Consider the following 21,377-nt stretch of genomic DNA (forward strand, 5'->3'; position numbering starts at 1 on the left):
AAATTTTAAAAAGTATGAGGATTTAAATACAATTTAACCAAATTGAGAAAATGTGAGTTAATAATGAGTATTTGGCATGAGAATGATGTGGAATATGTATTAGTATGACGAGTATCACATTTGGACAAAATCAGATAAGATTGAAAAGTACAGGGACTAAATTATAATTTTTTTTATTTTTACCATTGAAAAGGGTATAAGTGTAATTTTCACCACACATGGACATAAATTAGAGAGTAAATGTGAATTATGAAATTTGAGTTTGATAAGTGCCAATGTGCCGTAAAAAAAGCAAATTTTTCGTATGAGGGTATTTTAAAAAATTATTTTTCTCACTCCAACCTGCTTCACTATATGAAATTATCATTTTATCCTTATATATAAAGTATTAAAAGGGTACAAATGTAATAATATAATATAGAAAGAAATCATATATTTTATGTTTAAATATTTACTTGACTTAAAAAATTAAAAATATTAAAGATAAATAGCAAAAATTAAATTAAAGTGGAGTGAAATGGGGTGGGGATAGATGTATCCAACATTTATGGAGAGGGTTGTGGTTTGTCAGGTGGTGAAGCAAAGTGCGCCAACTATGGAGCGATGGTGAATTTAGATATATTCACCCCCGCCTCGCTCTATTGTCATCCCTCAATTAGGGATATATCTTACTAAAAATGATTTGGGGGATAATAAAGAGAAGGTTAGTATCCACAAGACTAATAAAATTTATTTCTTTTCACGAAATAAAATAAAATAAAATAAAATGATTTTGAAATTAAAACTAAAATTAAATTTACTAGAAAATTTTAAAATAAAATTTGAGAAATAAATATAATAAAAATATAGTTAAAGAAAAAAATTCATATTTAATTTATGGGTTTAAACATCAATGCAAAGATAACTTCAATATTCTTTAATAAATTGGTTATAGTTACCGATGATGCACTTAACAATCAATTTCTTCCTACCTTTTCAATAACCAAGACAACAACTCTATAACAAAGAACTTCGGATAAAGAGACTCAATTCTAGCTAATAAATATGCAGGTTTGCTTTAAACACACACAATCGAGTTCTTTTAGAGTATATTACATATCCATATAACAATAAAATGTATATTTTGATATACACAACCATACTATCATCGTAAATATTAGAATGGTCAAACAATTATGACTTTAATAATTCTTATTGACAATGAAAACATTCTAAGCTATCCAATATGGATCTATATTCAACAAACCTAAATATTTGAAATTTAAACAAAAGATATGTACATACCCAAAAAATAGGAAAGAAAAAATACTAATTGTGCCTCACAAACTTGTAGAATCGAAACCTTGAAAATCCTTTTACTAGAAAGAAAAGTTTAGATTAACTAAAGTTGAGAGAAAACACAAAAGTAAGATTGTGAAAATTGTCATCTCTCTTTAAGTCTAAAAGTCTATTTATAAATACTAAATCCTAAATAAAAGATTTCAAAAATCCCTAAATAAAATAATATAAAATATCTTAAAGTTAAATAAAATATAACTAAAATAGAATATAAAAGGAGAATAGTTCTAATTAAATAAAGTAGTTTCTAATGTCATGACTGCACCCCGGCCACCGAGACTATGAATCAACACAATTATCTCTAAATATATCGCATTATACTACAAGTGTGACTAGTTGAGTTGTAATATTTATAATGTTTCAATGGAACACTCGAATATTCCAAGAATCGAACCCAAGAGAGTTCGAGGACAAAGTGATAGTTCCTAAGCAATAAGCATAGAAAGTGCATTCTTGAGACTCTGTTCCCGTAAATTGGACTTGTAAATATTTATTAAAAATATTTACGAAGCTAGTTGTGTAGTTAATTAGGTTTTGGTTAAGTGAAATTGCATGAATTAAGAGTAATAAGGTATAAGGACTAAATTGCATATAGGGTGAAAGTTGAATTATAAATTAAAGAAAAATTAAAGGGACTAAAGAAGCAATTATGCCATTGTTCTTTAAGAGGCGGCAAAAGGTAAGATATTTATAAATTTAAAATATATTATAATAAAATAAATTTACTTAATATTTAAGTATATATATTATAATAATAAACTAATTTATAATAAAATAAAATAAGTAAAAGAATAAGAATAGAAAGCCAAAGCCAAACGAAAACAAAAAGGAAAGAAAGAAAAAGAGAAAGAAAGACGCAAAACTTAGGGACTTTTAGGGTTCAAAGCTCAAATGGTTAGTCAATTTAGTTTTTTTTTTCTTGTAATCTTTATGTTTTTGAAATCCCAGTGTTAAGTACTACCCAATCCATGTCGAAATTTTAGCAATGATTGAGTTTTTAAGTGTTGTTAATGTTGAATAATTTTAGTATTAGGGATTAATTTGATAGATTTTTAAGATGGAAATGAAAAAGGATTAAATTGTAGAATGAATTGTAATTTTTGAATAATAGGGACTAAATTGTGAAAAATTGAAATTTAGGGATTTAAGTGAAAATAGAGAGTTAAATTTAGTTTAAATTTAGTTCAAAGTGGAAATTGTATGAAAATATAGAATTAATTGTGAAGAATAAAAATTAGTCTCGGTTTAGTGACTAAATTGGAAATTAGGCAAATATTGAGTCAAAAGTGAAATACTCAATATGAAATTGAATTGTGTTGTATTGATGAATTTTAATTGTTTTAATTTCGTAGCTAACGTCGTACCAGAATCCTAAATTAAAAAGGGGAAAGATAAAGTCGACATTGAATAGCTCGAAATTTCTGGTTTGTATTTCTATAATCCGAATCTAGTTGTTAATTGTTGTATTTTAAATTAATGTATATGGTAAGTGGTTAAGGTGAGTATATGGCACTTTGATTATTGAATTGATTTACAATTGATTGAATTGAATTGAAATGAATATCTGTGTTAATGTGAAATTTAGATATTGAATATTGGTTGTATTTGGAAAGTGAAATTAAACTCTATTAACTGTATCGAGTTGATTGAATATTGAATATTGAATATTGAGTCGGATATAGATGACATGCCATAAGATTGGAAGAGTTCAGGAATTTCTTCGACTTCGAGTCGATGAGGCACTGGGTGCCAATTTACTTCAATTTATCTAATGAGACACTAGGTGTCAAATTTATATAGAGCTGAGCGCAGTTATTACTTCAGATTTATTCGATGAGGCACTAGGTGCCAAACTGGTGTGTTGGTTGGATCCGTGTATTCGTCCGAGTTCGAGTCGTGTTAATAGGGGTAAATAAATAATAAAGTTTTGTAATTGATATTGATATGGCATAATATGAGAAATGGAAGTGATATAGTGAATTGAAAATAGAATGTGAAATATGTTGTAAATACATGGAATACATGAGTTATATACTCATGAAATTGAATATGGAATGGATAGTGCCATTATTTAAATGATATGAGGATCAAATTGTAAAAAGCTATTATATAGAAAGTGATGAGAATTGATTATGGTATAAAATGATGTATTTATGATTTGAGTATTGAATGGTTAATGCTATTATATAAATAAATGTGGATTTTAAATATTCAATTGTGTTTAATATTTAATTGTGTCTAATATATTATTTTGTCTTTAAATATTCGAATTATAGAAATACCACTGAGTTTTTACTCAGCGTACGGTTTGTTTTCCGTGGCAGGTTAGGTACTTAACTTTTGATCACCGATTCAGCATCCAACAACAATCTCAAACTCAAATGTGGTGATTTTATCCTTTGTGTCGGCATGTACCTAGGGTGTCTAAATAATAGTTATTTTGTGGTTTGATTGTAAATGAGGTTATAAGTTTAATATTGTTTGGTATATACATATGAATATGTGTTTGTGTTTGAAGTTATATTCTAGCATGGTAAATTGAACCAAATCTAAATAGGTGCATGTGAATTTAATTTTATGTTTAAGTACTCATAAACTAGGAAAAATAGATTTGGTATGTTTATAATTTGAATTTGAATGATGTTTTGATAATATAATTTGATAATATAAAGTACCAATGAGGGTACATTGGTTAGGCATTTAGGATGATTGTTTTGAAATGTTTTGGATGTGTTTGATCGTGTTTTGAAGTAGTTAGACGAATGATTTTTGAATTGCTTAATGTCCAAGCTTGCAAGGAATGGTAAACTTGTTGTTTAAGGTACATTTTAGGTCCACACGGCCAAACACACGGGCGTGTGATTCGGCCGTGTGAGATGCATGGCTAACACACGGGCATGTAAGGCCATTTAGAAAGGGCACACGGGTGTGTGGCTTGGCCGTGTGACCCAAATCAGAGAGTTACACAGGTATAGACATGGGTTGGGACACAGCCATGTGTCCCTATTTCGAATTCCCACACGGTCTAAGACACGGGCGTGTCTCTTGGCCGTATGAGTCACACGGCCTAACCACACGGCCGTGTGAACCCTATAGCTTTGAAAATTTTCAATGTATTTCGAAATATTTTTTGAGTTTCTGAATTAGTCTCGACTTGTTCCTAACGCGTATTTTGGGGGCCTCGACGGCTCGAATAAGGGACTGTATGTATGTGTTAAATTTGATTTCTGACCTGAATTTATATGATACAAAATGTTTATAATTTATGTCTATTTGATTGGTAAACTTCGGTAATGCTTCAAAATCCTATTCTGGCAATGGATATGGGTTAGGGGTGTTACACGCTAACTACTATATATACGACAATTCATAATCAAGGGCAAATTACAATAATCGTCTACATAATGCTAAAAAGGACCAAATTGCAAAATAATCAAAATTAGGTAATTAACAATTCAATGCACAAACAAGCGGTTGATCTAAAAGGCTTAAACTTCTAATTGACTCAATTTACATCTCGGTCACCATTTTAGCAAATTAGGAAATTTAGTTCGGTTTATCTCTTAACCTCACCAAACAAATTCAGGATTGTCAAATTGGTGCTCAATAGGATCTCCTCTCAATCTCAGCTATCTAAATGTTCATCTAGAAGTGTCAATTCTAAATATTGAGGTTCATTCAATTTAATCTAGTTTTTACAATTTAGTCTTTATACCAAAAACTAACCAAACAACATTTTCGTCAACCAACCACCATGAGTTTAGTTATCAATCATCATTTCCGTGCACACAACAACTTAACATATACTCAAATCATACATAAAAATAAAGCACAATGGTAGAGTTAAGAAAAACTTAGAAATTTCTTGATGGATGCTTAAAGAAGAAGATGATAACAACAATAATGACGGTGGCAAATACAAGTAAAATTCAGATTTTTAGACTTTGGAAAGAAAATAAAATTGAAATATATTGAAGGATTTGGATGAAAAAGAAAATACAAAGAAAAGTTAAAAGTACCAAAATGCAATTAATACTAGAGCTATAGTAAAAACTAACTAAACTACCAACTAAAAACAAACTCAAAAAAGCTATGAACTAAAACCATAAAAATGAAGAAGAAGTAACTACTAAGCTTAAAAGATGAAACGAAATGTGGCTCCTTTAAAGTTACTGGTTCAAAGTGTCTTTTAACAATTGAATACAATTCCAAATTTTAGATAAAAATACCCCTAAAAGTTGTGTTTTGGCTTGGGTTGATGTTAGACAAAAGACTACCTCTACAGCTATTTTCTTGTAATACCCCCTACCCGTATTCGTCACTGAAATAGGATATGAGGCATTACCAGATTTTACCGAATAAATTTTTCGTTATTACGGGTTAAGTACTATTCATTTATCGAAACATGTCATGACATCCCTTGGATGGGCCTCCGAAGCCCAAAACATACATCGGGACCAAATTGGGATTAAATCAAAACCATAAGAAATTTTTTCGCAAAATCCCAAAGTTTTTTTTTAACTCAATATAACCCCTTTATAAATATTTAATCTTCCCTGCAATTTTAAACCGAGATCAATCCAACACAACCAATTCATTTCAACATATTTTCAAGATAGACTTAACATATTTATAAGATAACCTCATCACATACCAAAACCAAAATTTGTTAACCATACCAATGGCTAACCATACATTCATTTCACATTAACATTTACTTTACTAGCTTATACATGCCATTGATTTCCAAAATAAAGTTTCTTTATATACCGAGATCTTAAGGTTGATAGTATGATGCGTCTCCGACCAAATCCAACCTCCGAGCTCTTAACACTACAACACAGGGGAAAAGGAAACAGGGTAAGCACTTTGTGCTTAGTAAGCTCATGTAACAAGAATTATACTTACCTAATATTTTCAATACAATGCAATAAACATTCATACATCCATTCAATGCATTATTCCCCTAACATGCACAAACTCAACATTCAAGTTAGTTCAATAATTTTCATGTATCAATAATTTATATACCATGATTGATGAGCTCATCAATTCCATGATTTCTATTCTCTTGTTATTTTTCATATTTATCCCGTTGAACTACTTGGAATTTCGATGGATTTTCAGGGGTACACCTAAGTGTACAAACCAGGTCCGTCAATTCATATTCATGTGCGCACATTTCCATTTCAGAAAGCACACTCTCATGAACCTCATCCTTACTTACAATGGATTACGGTCGAGCTAAATCCTCGTAATATAAACTCATAGAGTATTATCGGGATTACCAGTCCAGGCTAAATCCCCTGCAATGACAATTACTCAATGAGTTTGGATCTGAATTACCAGTCCAAGCTAAATTCAGACCCTAATTCGAATTACTCGTCTGGGATAAATCCATTTTCCACATATTCTTCGGGAGGGCTATATCAAGATAGGATCACCCATCCGGGCTAGATCCTTTTTACCGTCAATTCCTTTTCAGAGATCCATCGAATTTTCCTTCCATTCAACCGGGATTTCTTCCCCTTTTTATCAAAAATATCAATGTTTCATCAATTTTCATACAATGAACATTCAAATCATATTCACATCAATAACAAACATTTCAAGCATTTAAGAATATAATTCAAGTTACACGAACTTCCCTCGATATTTTTTCGTAAATAAAAATCTACTAATCCCGAACTTTTTCTTTTCCTCGATCTAGCTTCGTATTTGAATTTTTTGGATCTAAATAAATAAATTTAATCATTAATCTAATACATTTCATGTTCATATGTAACATTTTCTATAATTCCATTATTATTTATAGTGCATTCAAAGCTGTCTTATTGAGTCATAGTCACTAAATTATTTATATCTTGAGCTACAGAACTCCAAATTATCCGCTAATTTTCCCCGAAACTAGACTCACATATCTTCTTACCATAAAATTTTCAGAATTTTTTGTTTAGCCAATAAGTACAGTTTATTCTTTAAAGTTTCCCCCGTTTCACTGTTCGACAGTTTTGACCCTCTTCACTAAAAATTAATTATCTCATTGTACAGAATTTCGATGATGTTATAGTTTGTTTATTTTGAAAATAGACTCATTAATTATTTTAAACATATAAATTTAAGCCCCTAATTATTTTTCTCCAATTTTTGATGATTTTCCAAAGTCAGAACAGGGGAACCCAAATTCATTCTGACCTTGTCTCACAAAATATATTATATCTCATGATTTACAATTCCATTGCTTACACCGTTTCTTTTATAAGAAACTAGACTCAATAATATTTAATTTCATATGTTATTCATCCTCTAATTCAATCTCTACAATTTTGGGCTTATTTGCAATTTATGTCCCTCCTCATTTAACAATTGAGCTATTTAATCCTTCTAGTAACTTTTACACCCTTTTCAATTTAGTCCTTTTTACTTAATTAACTACCCAAACGTAGAAATTTTCCAACAAAATTTTAATACCATATTACTAACACTTCATAAATATTTATAAAAATATTTCTAACTCAGTTTTACAAGATCGAGGTCTTGATACCTTGTTTTTACCCAATTTCTTCAATAATTTCTTTTTCTAACTAACCACTAAATCGATAAAATTTTTCTATAGGTATTTTCATACGATTTTCCTATCATATCAATATTCATGCAAAAATATTAAAATAAATTTCTCTTTAAATCGGATTTGTGGTTACGAAACCACTGTTCCGATAACCTTGAATTTAGGCTATTACATTTCTCCTGTCAAGCAGCGATGTCACAACACCTAGACTTCGGCGTCGTGACACCCTAGATAGTAGCAAACTCGTGGTTGTGGAGGGTTTCAGTGTTACGACATCCTACCCTTGGTGTTGCGACATCATTGGTATTGGCCCCAATTTCTTTATTCAACATCTCTAGGGATATCACGACTTCAGAGGCTCGGTATCATGATGTTGGCTCAGTGTCGTGACATCCTACCCTCGGTGTCGTGACTCTCTTGACAATAGGCTCCATTTTGATTTCACATTAAGTTTTGTATCCTCAAGATGAAAAGGTTCGATGTCTTGACATCACTATTATCAATGTCACGACACCCACTTTGAATCATGTTTTCCTCGAGGTTGGGTCATTGTCATCTTCCTACACCAACTCAAACACCTCATTAAGTCCCCTATGGTACCATGTTGCCAATTTGGGTCTTTAAAAGGGGGCAAAACTCGGCCAAAAATATTTATTAATGGTGAAAGCTAAAATTCAAAAAAAGTATAGAAAAGACACTTAATTTACTTAAGAATAAGCTCCTCGAGTATATTGGAAAGCCTAATTTGACATGTCAAATTACAGCAGATCATGTCACATGAGTTGCATGTGATTTTACACGTTTAATAATTAATTAATTTTTTAAATGTTGTATTTTTAATTACAACAATTAGCGTAAAAATATTTATTATTTGAATTGTCAAATATAATTAAATATATATTAACTTATCAACTCACATATTATATTTAAAATTTTCAAATAATAATTAAATCATTTTAATATATTCAACATACAATATAATTTTTGTTTATGTAGTTAATGCAAAGTAACATTATTCAAAATAATAACTAATTAACTTAATTAACTCTAATATTAATTAAGTGATAGTTAAGATGTTTAGAATTTTATTCAAGTAAAACTCTATTTTATAATAATAAAATTAGCACAACTTTTCTTTATGTCAAAGTTTTTGAACTAATAATTGTATATTATAATTATCACAATTTTCCCCATATTTTATGCTTAGAGTTCTATTCAATTAGTAGCTTTATTTTAAAATTCGCACAATTTTTAACTAACAGTTGTAATTTAAATTCTAATTATTTTTAAATGTGTAATTATCACAACTTCTATTAAATTATAATTATTTTTAAATCTATAATTATTGTAACTTCTATTTTATTTAAAAATTTACCTAATAATTCTAAATTAAATATTATAATTATTTTTATATGTGAATTTTGTAATATATTGAAAAATAAAGGGGACCATATTTTTTAGTTTGACTTTGACTAGTATTTTCAAATGTGTGAAAAAAGAGGAAAAAGAGGGGGAAACCCATATTCTTCCCCCTTTATGTTCTGCCACCACAAAAGAGACTTTCTCTTTTATTCTCCCACCCATTTTCTTGAAGTCCTAGCCTAAACATCATTCCATATATTTTATTTCTCACTTAAAATAAGTAGGAAAACTCCATCCAAGCTCGATTTCTCCATCAATCTCATTATTTCAAGACCTAGGGTTTATGGGTCTAGTAGAGAAAGATATGGCTAGAGATAGAAAACTCCTAGTAAGGTAAGAAAATAAGTCTCTACCATTTCCATCTTTGATATTTGAGATGTAGGGAGCAAGGAATTTGGTTGAGCAAATTGTAATGATTTTTGTATGTATGTTTTTGTGATGGGGGAGAGAGATTGGTAGAAGAGAGCTTTAAGCTATGAAAGAAGTGGACTTGAGTGTTGAGATTGTAAGAGAAAAGCTTTATTTTGATTTTAGTTCATGTCAGAGGTAAGTGTTTTTGAATTTTCTAATCTTTCCTTTAATAACATGATAATGTATAAGAATAATTAGTAGATTAAATGGTTAAACTAATTATGTGTATTAATATGCTAAGAACCATAGCTTGATATGTTGAGATATATAGCAATACGAATGGTTATATTAAAGAGTCTAGGCATAAATTCCATGAAAATGAGCTAGTAATGTGTTACGGATATTTGAATGACATGGTATAATGAGAAAGTTGTATCTAAGTGATAAAATGTGATTAAATGTCATAAATATGCTAAAAATAATTATATGACACAATGAAGTGAAATAGCATTAAAAGTAGAAATTGTAGCAATAAAAATGTTAAACATGTTTAATACGATTCTAATGTGAATTTGTTAATGGATGAATAAAGAGAAGTATTGCTGTGTAATAATATTGAATTAGGAATATATATGTATGTATAAGAGATGATGATATGACCACCTTGGTAAGAAGTGGAAAGAATGTGATATGAACTAAGGAGGGTAAAAAAAGGAAAGCTTTTCTTTTAAGTTGAATAAGAGAAAATGAGATAAAAAAAAGAAGAAGGTAATTTTGGTGTAAAATTGATAGGGTATAGAAAAAACCTAGATGAGTCAAATTCGACCTAAGAAACATGTGACCTGGCTCAGGCAACCCAACTAGCAACAAAGTAGTAGGCTAGCCTGTGAAGCCCAAGTTTCAAGCTCATCTTAGTAATATTTGAAGTCCAAAATCTCTAGGCTTTGGGTATAGTTCCTTTACCTTAGACCTATATGTATGTGTGTATATGTATATTATTATTATTATTGCAGTTGGAGCGTCACGAGCAAGCTTCATAACTTGTCATATTTGGAGTTGGCAATTTTTGTAAACAAAATATTTGGGTTACAATCTTCACTGATTCTTTAGAAGTGTGCAAGCTCATCTATGATATTCAAACATGTTATGGAAATATCTTGAATTGGTTTGGATTGGACCAAGCAAATCGACTTCCCTTCTTTCAGGAGATTGGATGGGATCGAGTAAACTTGGTAACATATCCTGAGAATTTGAGGGCTTATCTTGGACTTATTGAAGATATTTATTGTGGTTATTATCATGTTAATTTGATGGGAAGATTAATTATAATTTATCTAGTATGTTAGTAAGTCTCAATTGCTTCTATATTGAGGAGATTTGTATTGATGAATACTGTGTTTTGAGGGAACTTACTTTTTCATTGAGGAACATTTTATTGTGAGTGCATTGAGGGCGAAAAAGGTTAATTACTTGGTTTTCATCCTAGGTTTCTAGGGGAAAAGCTTAAAGAGAAAGATCTAGAACTTAAATGCAAAAGTGTGGTTGCCAATCTGGTGAGTGCATAACTTGTAATCACTTGTTGTATAAGGTGTTAAGATTTTGAATTATCTTTTCAGACAAAACTCTACAAATACAGAAAAATTAAACTGTATAAATATATCGTTGTATTCATCTTTATTTTTATCAATACTTGAAATAGTTGACACTACTTGTAGCGTTGCTAGAAGCACTGCTCAATTTTCTTGCAAATAATGTTCTTAGTTCTTACATCATCAATATTAATATTTGTCTTGAAGGTTGTTTAGTTATTACTATTATTGTACTATTTGATTGTATTTGTATTTGTATAAGTAATTAAATCTTTACACGTTTAAATGTAATTCCTCCATTTTATATGATAATGATTTCGGTGGTCACTGCTGGATTTTACAATGTTGAAGGTTTCATATTTATTACCCTTAATAACAACATTCGATGTTTACATATTTATTTTAAAATTTTAAAACAATGTTTTATATTTTTAAAATATTTATTTGAGAATTGGTTTAATTTATAATTTTGAAAAATAATTAAGAGAATAAAATAATATTTTAAAAATAATGAAAGTGAAAAATGGTAAATCATCTATAATAAAGTATTAAGTAATTAGATAAAATAATTAGTCATTCAAATATGAGTCAAAATTTCACATACTAAGAATTATTACTTTAATACCTCACTGCCTTTGATATAATATATTTCACAACGCAATGGTAGATAACATTTACAATTACGTAAATATTATTAAAATCAAATAATAGTAAAATTATCGAGTATCAAATAATAATGAAAATCAAACATTTTTGTGATGAAAACAAAACCTATTAAATAATGCTAACATATGATTTTTCTTGTAATTCTTTATATGTTATTTTGAATGAAAATGATTAGCTAATGTACATATTTATAGTGCTATATAAATATTTATTTTATTGGTATATAATTGTAACACTAATTAAGTGATAATTAATCTAAAATAATAAGTGTAATTTAATTTGGGTTCAAAGTCTAATTAAGAAATAATAATAATAATGAAAATGAAAATATTATTAATAAATTATTATATTATATCATAGATTTTAAAAAATTAAAAACATAGATAATATAAAATATAATTCCTAATTGATCAATTTTTATCTTAATTTCTCAAATAGATATAAGTCGTACTATTTGTCGGGTCGAAATTTGTGTTGAATCGAGCAATTTTAATTAGTTGAAATTAGTATTTATGAAAAATAGTATTTAATTTAATTATAAATATATTATTTTCTTTTGAGTTTTGATATATAAATTAAAATAAATATATTATCTTTTATATATATATAATTTAATATCACACATTTAATCTTTATCAAGTATAAAAATGTTTTCGTATTAAAATATATAAAATTAATTATAAATTAAATTAAAAATAAAATTCAATTCAAATAATCATAATTTTTAACTTATATTTTAAAACCATTTAAATATTCAAATTAATTTATAATTTCTTGATTTTTCTTTCCTCGGCTGTAATTTGGAACAGCATAAGAAAACGTCTCGTATCTGTGCCTACTGCCTACTATTAAAGTTGTCTCCAACATGCTATTAAATGTTGGGGTTAAATTTGAAAGATTGTCAGTATAAATTAAAAAAACAAAAATCCATCATATAATTAAGGGTATATATCAAAAGTTATACATGAACTCATAAACTATAATTTAATACATGAACTTTAATTTTATGCAATTTGATACATGAATACTAAATTTAGTTCAATTTTCATAAATAAAATTACCAATATATTGATATTATCTTTTTATATATAATGTTAATCTCACACATTTAAATTTTTATTAATTATAAAATTGATTTTAACGTTATTGATTATTATCATATTTAAAATAAAATCATGTTTATATATAAATTATATTTATTTAATTAAAAATTGGATTTTTATTATTTTTAATTTATCTAATATATTCAATGATTTTATAGATTTATAATTTTATTGAGTAATTGTTATTTTTAAAGTAAATATGACCAAATTAATTAATTTCACATTAATATACTATGATATTAATTAATATTACTTTTATTATTATCTTAAAATAATAATAAAATTATTATTCTAATACTAATTTAGTAATATATTTAATAATAAAGTATATTCTTGTCGAGCTTATGATTATATATATATTATAAATATTAATAAATTCATATTTAAAATTAACGAGTAAAAAACTCACATTTTAAAATAATATTTTATTCATCTTCAAATCAATAATTACCATCTGCACACATCCTACCCATAATTTTACAAAAGAAATTAATAATTAAATTGTAATATATATGTATTTTTAAAAAAACTCTAAATACAATATATTTTTAATCCAAAAATATATGATTTTGGATATTTAATAAATGATTAAATTATTTACTTTGATAAATACAATTAGTAAATTAGTGCAAGAATTTTCTTATTCAATCGAAATTTGGTATTATGTTTTAATTTTTCCACACATATTATATTTTTCTGTCTTGAATATCTATTTAATCATTAATATTACAGATGTTACGTCTTTTGATATATTGTAGTCAATGACAAATTAAGGTTTTGAAACATTTTATTCTTATAAATATAATCATAATTCATTTAAAATATACCAATCGATGATAATTACTTAATTTCATTAACATGTTAATTACTATAAATATTATAGTTATTGTATTTATACACTTTTACCTTATATAATTTTTTTAAAATAGTTATGATATAATAATTGTGTAGCACATGAGTTAAATTAGTTAATCTAATATTACCAAACTTAGTGATTTTAACTAAACATTTTACAAAAATTCTATGAAATCACGTATTTAAAATATAAATAATAAATTGTGCATATTAAAATAAAATGTATAAAATAAATTAAAATATAATTTTAGTTGAATGGTAAATTTAAAGTTTTACTAATTCAATTGGAGTGAGTCCAAATTTAAGTATATTTTTATTGATTTTTGTTAAAATAAAAAGACTAAAATACTTAAAAAATTATATTTTTGTAATTTTACCAACAAAACTTAAATAATAGTATAGATGTGACAACATCAATAATTAAAAAAAAAAACTTAATTTTAGCCACAAAGTCACATACCTTCCACCACATTTGTTCCAAAAATCGGAAGTACATGATCCTCCATTGTCTGCTAATCACCAATGGCCCCAACACACACCAAAAACCAGAGACAAATCCTAGTGGCATGCTTACGTAGAACCAGTTTACTTCTTGTCCCTCTCCAATTCCCCTACCTCCATTCCTGACACCATGTTCATTACCACTTCCTTTGCAATCCTTTAATGGAGATCCACAAAGATGGTTACCAGCATAACATGATTCATTAAAGCTTTGTAGTTGACTACTTGTGGGTATTCTGCCAGTGAAATTGTTAGAGGACAAGTTCAAGTGGCTCAAAAATGTCATACTTGACATGCTTTCAGGAACAGAACCAGAGAGCTGGTTTTGAGAGAGATCAAGAGATTCTAGCGATTTCATACCACCAATGTTTTCAGGGATCTTTCCGGACAAGTGATTCTGGGACAAATTCAGTGACTGCAATCCTTGGAGGCTTGTCACTTCATGGGGAATCTTTCCTGAAAATTTGTTACGGGAGAAATCTAAAACTTTGACCAAGTTGAGGGTGCTGTCGTATTCAAGTAGTTGGCCTTTCATCACAACTGATGCAGATTCCGAGAGAGGTCCTGCAATAGCAGCATACAGTATGGCGTTGCCCCAAGAACCACTCCCTCTGACCATGGCAGTGAAGTTGCTTATACATCTTGGTATGCTCCCAAAGAAATTGTTATCCGCAAGGTCAAAAATATGGAGAGAATTAAGAGCACATAAATGGTCTGGTATGCTACCTCCAAACTTGTTTGACCGAAGAATCAATATTATTAGATTTGTAAGGTCCTGGCCTAGCCATCATCTAGTTCATTCTTGCCAAGGTTAATTGCAACCAATTCCCTGCAATTTTTCAGTGACAAAGGAATTTCTCCATGAAGCCTGTTGTGAAGGTGTAGGGATTGAAGTTCTGACAAAGTTCCCATGGAGCTTGGAATTTTACCAGTGAATCTGTTGCCATCTAATCGTAGGACTTGCAAAGATTGCCACTTGATCCAGCAATCCGGTATCTTTCCGGATAAAAGATTGTTTGCAAGACTAAGAACTCTTGTCCCTATTGTTGCATTCAACTGAAAGCACAAAAAGTGGAAAAGTGGTCCCAAGAAATAATTATTGGAAAGGTCTATCATGGACGGGTTGGAACCCATAGAGATTTGAGGCAGTGGGCCGCTAAAGTTATTGAAACTAAGGTCAAGAATACAAGAATCATTTGAAGTTTGGGGTAGATATGAAATCTGGGTTACTAGAGAAATTTACAAACAAAAATTGGTTTGGTAGTCTCCAAAACCAACTAGGAATGGTATCTGAAATTGTTGAGTTAGAGACGTCTAGATATTCTAGATGTTTTCTGAACGAAGCCACAAGGGAAAAGATGGTCCTATGTGCCAAGATCGTAAGCCCAGTAAACGAAGTTGAAAAGGAGGAACCCGGTAAGGGTTGGCTCTCAAAACCAACGAGTTGTCCCATCCTTCAAAATACCTCAATTTGGTATGATTAGCAAAATGCTTTCCGGAAACAACACCCTCCAACAAATTATTGTAAATCTCAACCTTTTCTAAATTTGCAAGTTTTCCTAAAGAAGTTGGAATAGGACCAAAGATTGAATTATCATTCGAAGAAAGTTCTTTTAAGTTTTTGAAATGCTCAAGCTGATCAGTAAGTTGACCAAAGTTGACAACTTGCAAAGGTCAATGATTCAAACCTGTGAGAAGAGCAACCTGACAGAATCTCAAAGATATGAGATATGTCTTGATTCAATCTCACACTTGACAAAACAATTGACCTCAAGTTACAAAGATTTCCCACGGCTCTTGGAAGCTTCCCTTCAAGATCATTCCATGAGAGGTCAATTTCATTGAGAGTACTAATGTTGAAAATGGCACTAGAAATATCACCTTGCAATTCATTAGCAGAAAGACTGAGAACCTGGAGAGAGCTAAAACGGTACAGCCACTCAGGTATTGAAGATTTGAAATTATTATATGAAAGATCTAGATGTCTAAGGGAAGTCATGTTTCGAAGAAAATTTGGGATGGGTCCATGAAAATCACTTCCTGCAAGGTTGAGAACAACTAGGGAGTTAAGCTTGGACACCCAGCCTAGATTCATTTGGTTTGTGAAAAAGTTGTAGGAAAGGTCAAGGACGGCAAGAGTTGACAAATTAACATTTAGCAATGGACGTCCAAGTTGAAGATGATAGTTTGATAAATGCAATTCCTCTAAAGAAGGAAGTCGTGTGTTACCAGTTGCAACCAATTGGAAGCTCTACTAAGGTCCACTAAACTCAAATCAAGATGTTTCAATAAAGAAAGACCAGACAACCATTGGAGGCTCTCAACATATAATAACCCAGCCTCATTAAATTTATCCTCACCCCTGAGATTGAGAGATTCCCAAGTTGGTAAGGCAAGAGGCCTTCAAACGCATTGTTGCTTAGATCTAAGTATCTCAAATGCTTCAAATTTGACAGACAAGGGTTTATCTTACCTTTCAACATTGACATCAGATAAGAATCAATGTCAACAGTATCATCCAAAGGAGGAAGTGAGAGGTTGAGAGAGAGGATGTGGCCAGTCATATTGCCACAGACAACTCCAAACCAGGTGCAACAATCTGGATGATGATGAGGATCCCATGAAGCAAGCCGATTTGCATCATCTATGAGGCCTTCTTTGAAGACCAAAAGTGCTTGTTTTTCATTTTCAGGACAAGCACTGTAAGAATTAGAGCTGATTTCATTGCTCGAGTTAACGTCTGCTATTGCGAGAATGATCAGAACAAGTAGGATGATTAGAGCCATATGTGAATGAGTTTACACTATAACTTGCATATGAAAATAAGGACGGGCTTCTATTTATAGACGAAATTAATGTCGTCCATTTTAATTAATTTGTCCATGTAACAAGGACGAAATAAACAATTGTAGTCTGATTGTAACTTCAATATTTTTACATAATACGTAATTACATATACTTGTCTTAATAATTACATAATGAATCGAATTTACACCGTAATTCGATCAATTCTGGCAAAATAATAATAATATGAAAGGTCAATTTTAATTAATTTGTCTTTGCTCTCATCAGAATTAATCTTATAGTCAATATTGGTTCGTTCAATAAGTTTTTGTCATTAATGTAACAAAGTCTAGAAAATCTAAATAAACAAGTGGGAAAACAAAAACTATGAAGTTTACTCAATTCCACAACCACCAAATATACAATTGTAAGATGCGGAATCATGTGAATTGGATCCCCATTAAGACAAATTTTCCTAAGCTTACATCTTTAAGTTCGCAAATGAAGGGTCCAAACATGATTTATCTTGTCCCTGTCACCCATGGATTTATGCTATTTTCCTTTGGTTTTCAGCTTTAAACTTCTTCTGTTTGTCAAATTAACCAAAAAGGATGGTTTACATAAATAACTTACATTGCCACAATTAAATTGTTTTAAATTTTAAAAATTAAAATATTTTAATTTTATTTAAAATGTATAAAATATATAAAAAATATTTTAATACTTTGGAGTTATTTGACAAACAACAAATTCAAGGGTTAAAAGAGATGGAAAATTAAATGAATAGTTAAAATAACTTTTTATAAAGTTGGAGGATCACATATATCATTATGTTGAGTTGTTTATTACTTGGACCGAAAATGAGCATGTATTGGTTGATGTGTTGATAGAGTTTTAAGGTGTTGATGTCTTTTATAACTTTTTTGGTTATTTTGTGGGTATTAGTCAAAATTTTATTTTGGTCAAATAAAAGAAAATTAGGCTTAAAGGTTAGAAAACTCCCAAGTCCCAATAAAAAAATCAATTAGACTCTTTAAAAAAGCACATCTTATGAAGTTTCAATTAAGTCATTACATTAACTAAAATAATTAATTAATCAATTTAACTGTTAAAAGTGTTGATTTGACTAACGACAACTCTTAAAAATTTTTATATATTGAAAAAAATTAATGATGTAATAATTCTTTCACATGACATGTAACTTGTCCTCATGACTATCGTCAGTCAAATCAATCTCTTTCTTTAATTTTTTATATATCGAAAAAATTTAATGGCGGAGCTACTAGAAAAAATATTGGTCGAGGTTGATGAAAACTCCAATGGTTGAGGAAAAGAGGTAAGATGAGCTTTACATAGATTGAAATTTTTAATTGCTTAAGAGTTTTTTATTATCATCACAATCAACAGAGTTTTGGGTAACTGTTTAAAGTTTTAAAAATTTTGAGAGATATGATTGAAATTTTTAAAATTTTAAAAGATCAATGAGAATTTAAAAAATGAAAAGTTTAATTAAAATTTCAAATATTTTAAGAGGCATAGAATGAGATGGTAATATTTAAAATCATAACATCTAAATGTCAAATAAAAATATAAGTCACTATCCCAAATAAATCTTAACAATCGCTTAAAAGTTTAATTAAAATCAAATTCAATTAAAATTAGAGTTTTATTGATCACTTCTGAGTTGATATTAGTTATTGCATGTGAATAACGATGACGTGTATATATATATACCATAACGTGCATGGGCATGGAAAGTCATTCACGTTACCTTTACAACATATTAATTCAATGTGGCTCCAGACTTGCCATATATGAAGCGTTTCAAAATAGTCGAAATGTTTGAGCCCTGTATAGCATCAAAATTTCAAGATTAGCTCACTTGAGAAGACATTTGTAGATGAATTTTTTTAAATTCAATTACTAAACTTTTAACTGTCAAGTTAAAATTATAAAGTTTAAATTACTATGGATTAAAATAATTATCACTACACCAGAATAGGCTTTTAGCGGTACTTTTTGCGGCTTTTGGAACAAAAGCGCCACAAAAAATCGAGCATTAGGGCGATTTATCCAAAGCGCCGCTAAAGGTAGAGCTTCAGCGGCGATTATCCGGAAGCACCGCTAAAAATAGGAATTAGCGGCGTTTTACATAAAGCGCCACAAAAAACCTAAGACCAACGGCGTAGTTTTTGTGATTTTTAAACCTTTAGCGGCGTTTTTGTGTAAGCGCCGCTAATGCTCGGATCTTTAGTGGCGTTTTTGTCTAGGCGCCGCTAATGCTCGAGTCTTTAGCGGCGTTTTCGTGTAGGCGCCACTAATGCTCGGATCTTTAGCGGCGTTTTTGTCTAGGCGCCGCTAATGCTCGAGTCTTTAGCGGCGTTTTCGTGTAGGCGCCGCTAATGCTCGGATCTTTAGCGGCGTTTTTGTCTATGCGCCTCTAATGCTCGGATCTTTAGCGGCGTTTTTATACAAGCGCCGCTAATACTCGGATCTTTAACGGCTTTTAATCGGCGCCACTAATTCTCTTGTCTTGGCGGCTTGTATCTAAGTTACCGCTAATGTATTGACCTTTAGCGTTTTTTTAAGTTACCGCTAATAGTAACAAAAATCTTATAAGTTGAAATAATTAATATTTTGTTCTATTTATTATATAGTGGGACAATTTACATTTAAATTATAATTAACAAATAATATTGATTAATATCAAAAGTTTTTATTAAAGAGAAGTCGTATATATATAATAAATGAACTATTTATAACATTGATTTAAATTACTACTTTACGAGAGAAAATATATTAAATTATGAATAAAATAAAATATAATAAAACTTAAATTGTTGTATTAATGTAAAGAATAAATTAAAAATAGAATTAACTTTTATAAGAGTAATAAAATTTGGTAGTATATATTGTTCGACTAATTTATACAAAATATATATATTAACAATTAATTATTGACTATATTTTATGATTAATATATATTAAACATTTAGGCAATTTTTTATGGACGGTATTTTAAGGAGTACGGGTATAGATTTAAGGTAAGGGTTTGAGATTTAGGGTTAATTTCAACGGTCATGCATGTTAATTAGGGTTTAATTAATTAGATTTTTTATTATTTTTATGGCGAATATATACATTCTTATATGTAAAATAGATATTCCGAATAAATTTCAAAAATATTGAATATTATAATAGGTAGATCATGATCACTTTATGCATGTCGATTGATAATTTATAATTTAAGACTTGTTAAATGATAATTATCTTGTATATTTAAAAACATTAATTAACCGCCCTAATAATTAACCATTTGATTTTTTGATATATATATATGCATGGCTATATATATGGTTAATTAGTAGCAATATACCGATGCAAAAATATCGATACTTAAGTTCAAAAATGATAAAACTCATATTTAGATCCATACGGAAATTTTTGTCATAAAGATAATATTGCTAGCATATTTCAACTAATTTGTACACAACATTATAAACTACTATATATATATATAATTAACTTGCATGTTTAATAGATTTTCACTATATTTTGTGATTATTAATATAAATTTAGGGAATTTTTGGGTTTGGTCGGGTCATGATAGGGTTTCTTAAGAGGTTAATATTAGATTGATTAATTTTTACGGTAAATATATATATTTGTAAAATAAATCCAGATGATCAATAAATTTAATTAATATATATATTAATGAAGTTTAGTATAGTTTATATTATAATTATTAATAGATATAATAGGTGCGTGGTAGTTAGATGATCATTTTATGGATGCATGTTAATTTATAATTTGAAGATTGTTAAATGATACAATTAACTAATAATATATAGTAACGTTGTATATTTAAAACATTTAACCGAAATATTTAACGGCCATTTGATATTTTTGATATATATGGATATATATATATATATATAGTTATTAACTATTTAATTTGTATATATAGGACCAAAATAATCTTGGTATAAATAAATAAACAAATAAATAAGTAGGTAATTATGTATTTTTAAATAAATAGGTAATTAATTATTTAAATGTAAGATCCACAAAAAAAGAGAAATTTAGCGGCGTTTTATAGAAAACGCATAAAAGGTAGCCTTTACGGCGTTGTAGTCAAAACGCCACAAATATTGCAATATACGACGTCGTTACGTGTTAGGGAATCGTTTCTATTGTATG

General features: G+C 29.0%; 2 protein-coding genes across 2 annotated transcripts; both read right to left on the minus strand.

Annotated features, from left to right (window-relative positions):
• Positions 1-14,193: 14,193 nt before the first annotated feature.
• LOC105775348 (receptor-like protein EIX2) lies at positions 14,194-15,436 on the minus strand. The gene has a single exon (XM_052622866.1). It carries the CDS (start codon positions 15,010-15,012, stop codon positions 14,266-14,268), a length of 747 nt encoding a protein of 248 aa, XP_052478826.1. The 5' UTR covers positions 15,013-15,436; the 3' UTR covers positions 14,194-14,265.
• LOC128032011 (LRR receptor-like serine/threonine-protein kinase RGI5) lies at positions 15,174-17,179 on the minus strand. The gene is made up of 4 exons (XM_052622406.1): positions 16,867-17,179; positions 16,059-16,433; positions 15,807-15,952; positions 15,174-15,449 (listed from the first exon to the last, which is right to left on the minus strand). The coding sequence occupies exons 1-4, from the start codon at positions 17,177-17,179 to the stop codon at positions 15,174-15,176; spliced, it is 1,110 nt and encodes a 369-aa protein (XP_052478366.1).
• Positions 17,180-21,377: the final 4,198 nt, after the last annotated feature.

Source organism: Gossypium raimondii, chromosome 10, assembly GCF_025698545.1.
Source record: "Gossypium raimondii isolate GPD5lz chromosome 10, ASM2569854v1, whole genome shotgun sequence".
In the NCBI taxonomy this organism is placed as follows: domain Eukaryota; kingdom Viridiplantae; phylum Streptophyta; class Magnoliopsida; order Malvales; family Malvaceae; genus Gossypium; species Gossypium raimondii.